Below are 12,412 nucleotides of genomic sequence, written 5' to 3'. Positions count from 1 at the left end.
TATCTACCCTATGCCTCAGTAAACACACACACACACACACACACACACACACACACACACACACCACAGAATCAGATTTTTCTTTGGGCTGCCGGGTCACAAATAATGACATGAAGACTTACATGTCTTAGCTAAGGTTTTTAACTAGCTCTAACTTAAATTAGTTCATTTCTATTGATCTACATTTTGCCATGAACTACACATCTGTGTCTCCTTCCATCTCTCTCATCCACGTAGATTCCTCCTACTTCCTCTCTCTGCCTGGAAGTCCCACCTACACCTCCTGCCTAGCTATGGACCATTCATTCTTCATTCGTGATTAAACCAATCATACTGATATCCCTTCACACAGTGTACAAATATATTCCACAACACAAGCCGGGTGGTGGTGGTGGCGCACGCCTTTGATCTTGGGACTTGGGAGGAAGTGGCAGGCAGATCTCTTTGAGTTCCAGGCCAGCCTGGTCTACAAAGCTACTCAGAGAAACCCTGTCTTGAAATAAAAAAATAAAAATTCCACAACCCCCCATCCCCCGTCATCACACACACTACCACACACACAGCCTTCTCTTTTCAGCAAGTACCTTCACATAACAGTGGCTCTGGCCTCTGCCTGCTCTACCAGTTACTGCTCCATACAAGAGATGTGCCTTTCTTTCCCTGAGTGGGTCTCAGTTTTATCCTTTAGGAACACTCCTTTAGCCTATGAATTTTGGCTGTTTGCTTTTCCTTTTTTGTTTTTCTGAGATAGGGTTTCTCTGTGTTACAGCCCTGGTTGTCATGGAACTCACTCTAGACCAGGCTGGCCTCAAACTCAAGAGATCCGCCTGCCTCTGCCTCCTGAGCGCTGGGAGTGCCACCACCACTGGGCCTGTTTTTCTTTAGCATACCAAGAGTCTCTGTTGAAGGTGAGGCTATTTACCAACTGGAGGCAAAAAACAGCATGGGTTCCAATCAGGCCAGTGGCCACAGGGCTATGCTAGGGAACCCAGGGATCTGCAAGGAATGGCTTTGTTCATCTCTGTGGAAGAGCTACCCCCTCTGGTGGACATGCCATTGCTTCACTTCTGGCCACTGCAAGCTGGTTGTGTAGGCGAGAAAGGCCTTCACTCAGATTGGGCACAAGGCCCAGGAGTACTTGGCTGTAGTCCAGCTCTGCCCAAATGATGTGCCCTTAAAAGTCACTCTATGGGCCCTACCTACTTCAGTCATACCCTTCTAGACTCTTGATGGGTCTTCCAGGAGATTGCTTGCCCTCTCTCAGGCTTCTTCATTGCTGTTCAGTTTGGCAGTCTCCTTCCCTAGCCCTGCTTCAGTTTCTGCAGCCACCTCTGCTTTCCTCGAGGAACTGGATGGATCAGACAGGTATCAAGAGGGGTCTAAGTTCCCTTATGGAGCTGGAGGCTTGTGGTTGGGCAGAGAATCCTGATGCCAAGCTGGTTTTGTTTCTCAAGACAGGGTTTCTCAGAACTCAGTGTAGACCAGGCTGGTCTTAAACTCAGAGATCTGCCTACCCTGCGTGTGTCACCACTGCCCAGCAGTCAGTTTTTAAGATTTGGCTAGGCAGTGGCAGCATGGGGCTCTCCAGTGTGCCAGCACTAGGGAAGTGGAGGCAGGCAGATCTGAGTTCAAAGCCAGCCTAGTCTATAGAATGAGTTCCAGACAACAAAGGCTACACAGAGCAAGTGTCTCAAAACAAAAAAACAACAACAACAACAAAAAAAAAAACCCAAACAACAAAACAAAAAACTTTATGGGAACGAATGCTTTGCCTGAATATACACCCATGCACATGCTGTGTGCATGCCTGGTGCTCTTGGACGTCCACATGGGTCCTGGGAATTGAACCCAAATACTCTACAAGAGGAGAAAGTGATCTTAACCTTAAGCCATTTCTGCAATCCCTTGATTTCTATTTCCTCTTGTTTTTCAAGACAGGGTTTTTCGGTATAATAGTCCTGGCTGTTCTGGAATTCACTTTGTAGACCAGGCTGGCCTCTGCCTCCCAACTGCTGGGATTAAAGGTGTGTACCAGCAAGTTAGGTGGGTTGATTTCTATTTCTAAAGGGAATAGTCAGAGTTTCAGTTCTAGAATCCCTTGCTAGAATAAGCAGAGGCTTTAGACACCTCAAAATTTTGACACCCCCATTTTCCAGTCTCTGATACCCAACAGCAAATGGTCACTTGTCACCTAGCTGTGTCTTCCTTTATAAAGACAAACCCTAGCCAGTACCTCACCAACCTTTCCCTTTGTCCCAGTGTAACCCAAAAGGGTCTGGTGGAAGGAAAAGCCCATGGCTTAAGGAACCACAAATACTGTTTCTTCTGTGCTCATGTAGCGTTAACACTAGGATCGACACAAGCTCCCAGTAAGCCTGGGCTCTGCTTTCCAAATCAGCTCCTCTAAAATGGCAGAGCATTAAGGGGCTAGACACAGTCCTGACTTTCAAGTATTCCAGGAAATGACACCCTCTTTTTTGACAGGGGGTCTTGCAGTTAAGGGCACTTGAGCTCTGGCTGCTCTTCTAGAGGAACTGGTTTCAATTACCAGCACCCACATAGCAGCTTAGACCTGTCTAGGGGATCTGATACCCTCACACCAATTCATACAAAACAAAATTACATAATTTAAAAAACAGAAGAAATAAAACATAATGAGGAATGAGGCCAAAATGATTGAGACAGCAATTCTAGGCCTTTCTGGGGAAGATGCACTTTGAATGTTAAGGTTTGGTGTTAATCTCTGATGGTAAGATCACTGTGTAGAGAAAGCCAACAGTTATACTCTACTGGACTAGTTCAAGTGTGTGAGGGTGGGGTGGGTAGGGCCAGTCAGGGTGTATATACCAAGTTTGACTCCTAATACCTCTGTACTCTGAGTCAGATAGTTCAAGTAGGGTCCTTGAGGTGAAAAGGAACAAAAGCAGAGGCGGGTAAGGGCTTTAATAGTCACAAGTTAAAAAAAAAAAAAAAAAAAAAAAAAAAAAGGCAGGAGCCAAAGGCTTCATGGTGGGACTGCAGGAGCACAAGCCATAGCTCATCCATCAATACTCCTCAGATTCTCCCACTAAACCACTCTCCCACCACAGCCACAACTAAAGCACAAGCCACAGGAAAACTTAGAAACCATTCCTTTCTTTATTAAACATAGCTTGCAAGTGATAAATATTACAAAGTTTTTTCTTTTAATCCTTTCTCCAAAAATTAGCTTATTATTTGAATCTTCACTGCTGAAATGTGCAGCAGCCTCTGAAACAGATGGGAGTGTATTTCCATTTTGAAAACCAGTTCCTATTAGTCTTAGTTTTTCCATTTTATTTCCCAAACACAATGCAGAAAATTAGAATGTTATTCAGAAAAAGAAAAAAAAAAAAACAAAAAAAGAAAAAACAAAACAAAAAAAAAACAACAACAATAAAAAAAAAAAAAAAAAAAAAAACAAAAAGGAAACTTAAGAGAGAGTTGTGCAAAAGGGTCTTGTTCCCCTCCCACCCACCCTACTCTGGGAAGGCCATTGCCCACCCCACCTCCCTGCTCCCCACCACCCACCCCAATCTATCCTCCACCTTCACCAAGGCCTCACCCATCAGCCTATGCTCTCTCCAGGCTTAAGAGTCAATAACTTAAGAGTAGAAACACTCAGCCTAGAAATTGGGCTTATGAAGGAGACACTCCTGAACAGTTGCCTTTGGGAGTTCTAACGAGATCTGAGAGAAGTTCAGAGAGAAGGAAAGATGTGGGCTCCATCTGAGCTCTCCTTGTCACCACGATGAGAGAAATTCCACATCCTATAGCTCACAAAGACAGCAACTAGATTACCAACCTGGGGTCATTCAGTGGTTAACCATCCTTAAGGACTCTGATGGTGAGGTGAGGCTTGGAGTCTGGTTCCTGTATGACATGGCTAGAACACAAAGGTCAAGATGCCACTGGTTTAATATCCTACAATCACTGTCACCTCTCCTAGATCAACACTGAAGCAGGGGGCCAGCAACTTTCCAAGGATATTGTCAACAAGTCAATCTTTACTTCCTCCCTGGTCCTTCAGCCCAGCGCTTCCCTCACCTCAAGGTGCTTTTTGTTTTTGGCAGACAAGAAAAGAATTGTGGAATTTTAAGCATGGAGGCCAGTGGCTTCCTCCCTCATTTCACAGGTTGAAGACACCGAGTTCCACCAAAGATCACACAGCAAGTCAGTAGGCCCCAGGTATCCACATTATGCCTCCCTCTGTCCTGGATTCTTACTTTACTACAATCTTGAAGCCCTGTAATTCCTAAGAGCCAGCCTCACCTCAATCCATACAGCCTACAGTACAGTTACCTGCAGGTAACTTCCTTAGAATGATTAGAATCCTTCCTTTCTACTACTATCTCCTGACAGCCCACCTTTCAGAGGTCCATGAGGTTCTTTTTCTGAAGGGTGGGGAAATCTCTTGCATAAGAAAGCTTTGACACTGGATTTTGTTATATAGGTATATTGTATATATGCTGATGCAATCAGAGGGGGAAAACAGTGCAAATACAATTACAATTCATAATAATACTTGGTTTCGATGCCCCCAGGAGCTGCCCCACTCCTCAGCTATCTCCCAACCTCCAGCACTTCCCCACAGTATCAACCTAATGCTGGGGGTAGGAAGAGTGAGCACATTAGGGTAGGGAGTGGGCTCTGCCAAGGCAGTGCTGGTGACCTGGAGGGATTACTCCAGGGTGGGGAGGGCAAGGCACAAATTAGGGGTGGGTGGTGGGGGAGGTGGCATCTTTAAGGAGGGATGGGTTTGGAGCAGCTGCCAGTCTCAGAGTGCTGGGTCCGGCCCACTCCTCTCCCCACCCTCCACAGCCCTGCCTCCCTACACCCTCCCCTTCCCCAGAAACCCTTTTGCACGGATCATACACAAACGGGCACATTACAAAATGACATAACACAGTTTCACAATATCCATGGCTAGGGCTTTTTTTTTTTTCTCTTTTTCAGTTTTTTTTTTTTTCTACACAATGTACAATTCCTTTTAAATGGATCAAGAAATAGCTTATATACACGAATGAGTCCTTGTTATAACATCTCGGCAGCAAATATCATAAGCTAATGAAGATCTTGATGGAAAGGAAGGGAGCCTAGGATGAGTGGGGGAAGGGGCTGTGGAGAGAAGGGTTACGCCTTCTAGAAAACAGGGAGAAATGGGAATGGTTTAGGGAGAGGAACAAAAAGTAAATATCAGGAAGCATCTTTACAAAGCAGTTCTATAGCTAATAACTTTGAAAGGGGCAAGGGAAGGTAACCAAGGCAGGAAAACATTTATCTCGGTGTCTTTAAAAAGAAATGTCTACCATACATATATCCCAAAATGCAAGAAAAATACTTATTTAGCGATGGGAGAAGTTCAGATGCTATGGTCAGTGACAAAAATAAAACTGACAAATAAGGACCTCTGTCTCCTAATTTCACCCCAGCCTTGCCACTAATCCACACATTTCAGGTTTCTACAGAGTAAGACACCATCCATGAATGACTGCTTTTAGTGCCTCAGGGTCTAGAGGAAGCCAGAGTTAGATCTTCACTCTACTGACACCTGAGTCAAAGTCCAATGGTACAGGACAGTTGAACTCAGGGCCTTTTCTCCCTATCCTTTGGGCATTAGGGTTAGTGTCTAAGGCCCATGGACTGAGGATAAAAGCTTAAAAAAAAATAAAAAATAAAAAAGGCTTGGAAGAACACAAGGCAATCAATGATATAAAATGTAGAGGCTTGAAGAAAGGGAGACAGGGGCAGGGAGTAAGGGAGAAGATGGAAGGCTAACACTTTACCATGATTAAGAAAGATTTCACCCCTCTCACTAATTCCTGGGAAGGACATGAAGATGGGGAAAAAGAGGAGGAGAAACCAAACCTCAGCGACTGAGCAAAGGGCCACAGAGCTATACGAGTTAATAAGCAGCTTCTATGTAATTGACCCTGAAGGGTAAAAACAGGGAAGATTCCACCCTCTGCCCTATGGCCTCAGCACCTACACAGGCACTGCACTATATGGGCTTTCCTTCCTCACCATTCCCCATTTCTATACACCTTACTTCCAAACCCTATTCAAAGTGGACTGGCTCCCATGGAGAGAACCTAGCTCAGGGCAGGGCAGGCCCCAGCTGGACAGTATTGCACATTCTCTGTTCCTTTTAATCTCAACTGACAAACTTGGGCACCTTGTACCTCTGAGCACCTCTCAGCTGGGGGTCAGGGAGACTTAACAGAAATGGCACTTCATCATGGGGTAGGGAGAGGTCAGACAGACATGCCACAAGGCAAGATGACTGCTAAGAAAAACATTTAAAAAATGGAGCAAAGGAAAAAAAAAAAAAACCTAAAATCTTCCCATTTTGTGGAAGAGAAAAACAAAATCAATTTATCCAGTGCTTTCAAAGCACAGAGGGCAAAGAAAAGATGTAAGAATATATCTTTATATATATATATATATGTATATAATTTTAAAATAATCCCGACCCAGCTCCATTAGCCCCCCCCCACCCCCCCACCACTTACAGTCAGGGACACCACATTCCCCAGAAAAATACTTGAAATGACCTGCTCAAACTACTTGTTACTAGCATCTAGCTTCCAGGTCACTTCACCACTCAGGGAGCCCAGACACAGCTGTATCTCTGCTCCTTTATTAAGTGCTCAATGAATTTGAAGGAAAGGGAGGAAAGAAAAAAGCCAGGAAGGCCCGTAGGGCCAGTATAATCACCCACAGTGGCACTGGAGTATTGGGAAAAGAGACCAAAGTAGGGAAGTTGAGCTTGATTTCAGCTTCTTTTTCCACCCTACCCCCAAATTTTATGGGAAAGGTGTGCAGTTTGTGTGAATAATTTTAAAAGTGCCTTCTTTAAAAAAATTATTTAGTTTTTAAAAATAAAAATGAGGGAATTTCCTCAGGTGGCTATCAAGGGCAAAACATCACACAACTCCTCATACATCTGCTCAGAGTGTCCCCAGTACACTCTGACGGCTTCTAGAGCTTCTAGAGGCAGGTGCATGTACACTCAGAGGAGAGCAGAAACCCTTCATTTTCAGGCTTCCCTTTCCTCAAAAACACCTTGGTCCCCTCCTCCTTGCCACAGTGTGGGCAAATAGGATGCTAACCTCCCTAACCCCAGAACAGCAACATTGCACAATTCAGTTCATTCTCTACACTAGTAGCGCCTAAGGGGGGGGGGGATGGCAAAATTAATAAATTTTTGGGGAGAGGAGCTTGAGGAAGACAATACTTATATAGCTGAGGTCCAAAGCTGGTTTGACAAGAGTTACTTGGCTCTGAGAGGTTGGATCTACAATGAGTATAGCAGAGGTGGAGCAGGACACCAACCTGATTAGGGGCCTATACCTATTTCTCTGCACTCAAGAGGGCACAGGGATAGAAAAATTTGAGGATCTCGACTGCTAGGAGGAACCTCTTCTTCCTCTATGTCTAATTTCTCTTTCTGTCACGTGATTCACTTATACCTATTCCAACTTCTAGGACACACAGCCACCTAAGGAAGATTAACATTTGTTAAGAGGGTATGAAGATGTGATGTGAGACAATTTTTACAAAGAAAATACAATGAACAATCTTGGGATGGTTAGCTTAGAACAAACTTCTGTGTCCTTACTGGGATTAGGAGACCAATCTTATACCCCAGCAACTAAAGGCCAGGACCTGATCGTAGTCCTCTTTGGGACACCATGTGTCACACCTCTTTCCCCATCTCCCTACAGGTAGTTTTATGTTTTAAGCTTCTCCTTCCAAGCTCTTTTCCTTATTCTGAAAGAGCCCAAGTTTATTACTAAAACATTGCCTCCCAAACTGTCCAGATCCTGACCAACCATAGCTGAGATGCTATTCCTACTTGCTTGATGATACCCACTCCATAACTCAGGTTAAGTGCACTCAAAATCTGTCCCTAACATTCTTAGTTATGTCCTATTTGACAGCTGAGGATCCACTGCAATCTGCATGTAGTCATTGAACTGTATATTTGTATTTTTTTTTAAAGAAGGAGTATTAGCAGAAGGGACATAGGGAAGGAGAGAAAACAGAAGATAGGGGGTGTTAACCGTCCACAGAACAAAGGGAAGACACGCAATATAATTAAAAATGATAATAATTATAGCATAAACAAACTTTAGAAACAAATATCAAAGGGCTTGGATTCTCCCCAGGACCTCATTCTAACCTCTATCAGAGGCAAAGGTCCACCTCACTGTTAAAGAAAATTGAAGAGAGAAGACAGAGCAGCAGGAGAACAGATCGCAGCAGTGTGAAATAAAGGGGAGGTGGCAGGGCGTGTGTTTTCTTGTTGATGTCTATTTTTGTCTTCTGTTTTTTCAGTTTTGCTTTCCGTGTATGGTAGGCACCAGTACAGGCACTGCATGCGACGGAAGTTGGGGGCAATAGGAAAAATGGGTAAAGGATTCAAGGATGGGCAGTACAAGTGAACAGGCGTTATTTCTGTCCACTGATAGACTGAGATATAGACCGGGGAGGGATCATGTCTAAAAGGTATTCACGCTGTCGGTCTGCCAAACTGGGGGCTTTATGTCCTCCGATGCCAGTGTTCAAATATGCAATGTTGACACCTAGATTCAGGAGACAAAAGAAGAGGACAGGTATTAAGAGAAGAAATGACATCGCCTTCTGTCCTATCCAGTTGTAGAGGTAGAGATGGGAGGAAACACCTGCAATGGCTGGCACTTGTCTAGCCTCAGCTGGTTTTATTTTAGCAGTAGCTAAACTCTTAACTCCCAAGTTTCAGGGGAAGAACTCCTCCAGGAATGTCAGCACTATCAGGAATAATGATACAGTACAGTATAGAAGAAAGAGGTTAAATAGTGGTGAGAGAAAAATGACTGAAAGGAATAGAAAGAATCAATGATCTGCTCTAAGGACAACTAAGTATGGAGAAGAATCTTAGATCATTCATGCTGGACAGGAGATACCACTGTTTTAGCCAACAGAAATAAAAACTCACATTATAATGAAAGCACATCAGGATTAAATATATAATGGTGGCGACCCTGCTGTTCTCACTACCAAAGTCCTAGCACACTTATATGACTTAGTAAAAATGTATTTATTGAATAACAAGAATACTTATACTGAGGAGAAAACAGCAAAGGAACAACAGGCCTAAAGGGGTTGCTCTTTCAGAGGACTAAGGTTTGATTCCCAGTACGCACATGATAGCTCATAAATGCATGCAACTCCAGTTCTAGGTGATCAGACACCCTACTGTGGCTTCTATGGACACTAGGTATTCAAGTGGTACACAGACATACATGCAGGTGAAATACTCATATACACTAACAAGAAAGAAAAGAATTGTACGCTAGACAGAAAGCCCAGTCAGCAAAGTGGCTGCCATGCAAGTATGAGGACCTGAGCTTGATCCCCAGCAGCCATACAAAAAAAGCTGGGTTTGGTAGTGCATGCTCATAATCTTAGCAATGGGAAGACGATCTCTGGAGCCTGTTGGCCAGCCAACCCACTCCATGAGCTGGAGCCCAATAAAAGACCCTACCACAAAAATCAAGTGGGTAGTACCCAAGGAGTAACACTCAATATTGACGTCTACCCTCTATACATGCACCCATACTACATGTATGTCCTGTGCACAAAAAGAACTGTCCACTAAAGCTAGGTACATGCCTGCAATTTCAGCACTTGGGTGGGGGAGTGGCAGAAGTAGGACAGCCTCAGTTACGTAGTAAGCTTAGCCAGCCTGAGCTATACAAAATCCTTAAAGCAAAGATTTGTGCACTAACTAGTCAATCCGGTGAGATATCTTACCTGGCATACCAAGGAGGCCACCTGGCACAGACAACTGAGGTGCCTGTGCAAAATTTGAAAGCATGGAGCGGGCAGATGTGGGTATACCACGCTGGAGGCTGCTCTGAGGCTGAGGAGCCTGCAACAAGGAGACAGCTGATGAAACCTTGCCATTACCTAAGTTCAAGTAGAAGACAAAGGCACAGGACAAAAAGAGGACAGAACCATTTCCTACAGAAGTGTAGTCCCCAAGAGAAAGCATGGTCGGGAAAAGTTCCTCACCTGCCGAAGTGTATGATGTCTCATGATGGTCTCCTGTTTACTGACACTGGATACAGCTGGAGCTGTAGTAGGGGAGAGTGCTGCCTGCTGCTGTAATCGCTGTTCAATTTCCTGTTGGGAGTTATTAGACGAGATTGGACAGGACAGCACCTAATTTTCTAACTAGAAAACGAAGGGTCTTGTATCTCTAATGATGCTAGCTAGTTACGGTAATTTAGAAAAGGCAAAAAGTATGGTGAGATGGCTACACTGAGATCTCCAGGTATAAGCAGTCAACATGTTTTATTGGTTAAAAGCATTCCCTTCTCTCCATAAAGCTGGCTCTCATGAGGATAACTGGGAGGACAATGGATGGTAATATAATTAAAGCTAATGAATCATCAAGGTCCTATTTATCTCTTTAATTTTTTAAAGAGATTCATTCATGCATTCATGTCTGCACATGGAGCGCTGAGTTAAACCACAGCCTCAGATATGGAAGTCAGTGCTCTACCATTAAACTAGGATCTTAGTTTTGATTCCTGCCTATCTATTTTCCACCAGGCTTATGATGCTACCTAAAGACTCTTGTGGTTAGTGGAGTGGGAAATGGAACAGAGAAAAGGATCTGAGCATCTTAACACATCATTCCCTTTGAAGAAACTAATTCTGTACTGAGCATCAAGGAATGCTCACATTCTTCTGTTACTGCTGAACTCCACTGGGCTACTTGAGCATCCATTCTTTCCTTTGCCATTTAGCTACAGACTTGAAAGTATGCAGCAAATTCCCCCAAAATCCATTTGTTTGACAAGAAAATCGAGTGAAGAATAGAGGGCCTGGATGTTGTGGAGCATGCCAGTAATCTCAGCTCTCAAGAGGAAAAGATGAGGAAACAAAAGTTACAGGCCATTCAGAGCTAATGGTGAGACTTTCTTCAGAGCTATGGAAAAGTCAAGTTTCAATCTTTAGAATGCTGGGATTAAAGGCATATGTCACCACACTTGGCAAGAAAAGGTGTGCTTTTCTGTTACTGTTGTTTTGATATACACCCCCACCCAGGGTTTCTTTGCATAGCTCTAGCTGTCCTAGAACTCTATAGACACTCTGGTCTTGAATTCACAGAGATCCCCCTATCTCTGCCTCCTAAATTCTGGGATTAAAGGTATTTGAGACCACACATGGCTTTTTAAGAAACCTAGGTTCCTAGGTTTATGATGGAACTACATGGGTAACCCCGCTAAAACTAGAACCAGCAGCCTTTTGAGAAAAGCAAACCTGTTCTGATGACTGTGGAGTAGGAACCAGAATTCTTACCTGTTCCTGCTGTAGGGCTTTAACAAAAGCATTTTTCAGTCGGTTGGTGTGTTCAGCTTTTAGAGCCTTTTTCTGGTTGGAAGTCATACACTGCTCACAGAGGATCTTACCATTCTTTTCTTGCTTCCAGTGAGGAGTGAAATCTGTGCGGCACTGAGCACATACAAAGGGTTCGACCCTCAGAAGTGAGGCACAGTTTTTGCCTAGATACCAATAAAAAGAATAATTAGTGGCGTGCCTCTCCCAGCTCTTCCGTTTCTCTTCATTTAAGTATCTTTTCCACAAGTTAATTCTGTTAACTCTAAGACTATACAGGTCAGTGAGATGGCTCAGAGAACAAAAGTGCTTTCTGGGCAATCCTAAAAGAACAGAGTTCCATCTTTGAAACCCAATGTAAAGGTAGAAGGAAAGAAATGACTTTCACAAAGCTGTCCTTGACCTCCCAATATGTTTGCTGGTACCCTCCACCCTGTTCTCTTTTCTCCCCACCAACAAAATTAAAAAACAAAACAGCTAGGTGGTGATGGTACATGCCTTTAATCCTAGCACTTGGGAGGCAGAGGCAGGCAGATCTCTGTGAGTTTAAGGCCAGGCTGGTCTACAAGGTGAGTTTCAGGACAGGCTCCAAAACTACATAAAGAAATCCTGGGGGCGGGGGGAGAGAACTATACAAAAACAAACAAACCAAACAATTCAGGGAACTGGAGTTCAGCAATTAAAAGTCCATTGTTGCCCTTACAGAGGATAGGAGTTTGGCTCCTTGCATGCATATAGTGGCTCACAACCACCCATAACTCCAGTTCAGAGACTCTGATGCACTCTTCTGAAGTGAGGGCACCAGGCAAGTATGGTAGATATACATACACTTAGGAAAAACACTCATCAAAATTCAATAAATGAATCTAAAATTTATTGTCTTATTTTAAGACAGGGTCTCACTATGCAGCCCAGGCTGTCCTGGAGCTCTGCTATCTTTGAATTCAGAGAGATTGCCTCTGCCTCCTGAGTTCTGCCCAGCTGTTTTCTGTTTTTAACATCA

General features: G+C 43.9%; 1 protein-coding gene across 3 annotated transcripts in view; it reads right to left on the bottom strand.

Moving 5' to 3' along the window:
* Window positions 1-4,458: 4,458 nt before the first annotated feature.
* Gatad2b (GATA zinc finger domain containing 2B) overlaps window positions 4,459-12,412 on the bottom strand; it is a 68,299-nt gene continuing 60,345 nt past the window's right edge. For all 3 annotated transcript variants that reach the window (XM_051199354.1, XM_051199355.1, XM_051199356.1), the window contains exons 8-11: window positions 11,374-11,576; window positions 10,078-10,188; window positions 9,817-9,934; window positions 4,459-8,606 (exon numbers count right to left, since the gene is read on the bottom strand). In XM_051199354.1, coding sequence (XP_051055311.1) covers window positions 8,473-8,606; window positions 9,817-9,934; window positions 10,078-10,188; window positions 11,374-11,576 — 566 coding nt within the window. In that variant the 3' untranslated portion in view covers window positions 4,459-8,472. The remainder of the gene's footprint in view (window positions 8,607-9,816; window positions 9,935-10,077; window positions 10,189-11,373; window positions 11,577-12,412) is intronic.

This window comes from Phodopus roborovskii, unplaced genomic scaffold (assembly GCF_943737965.1).
Source record: "Phodopus roborovskii unplaced genomic scaffold, PHOROB, whole genome shotgun sequence".
Classification (NCBI taxonomy): domain Eukaryota; kingdom Metazoa; phylum Chordata; class Mammalia; order Rodentia; family Cricetidae; genus Phodopus; species Phodopus roborovskii.
This window is presented reverse-complemented; position numbering and strand designations above follow the sequence as displayed.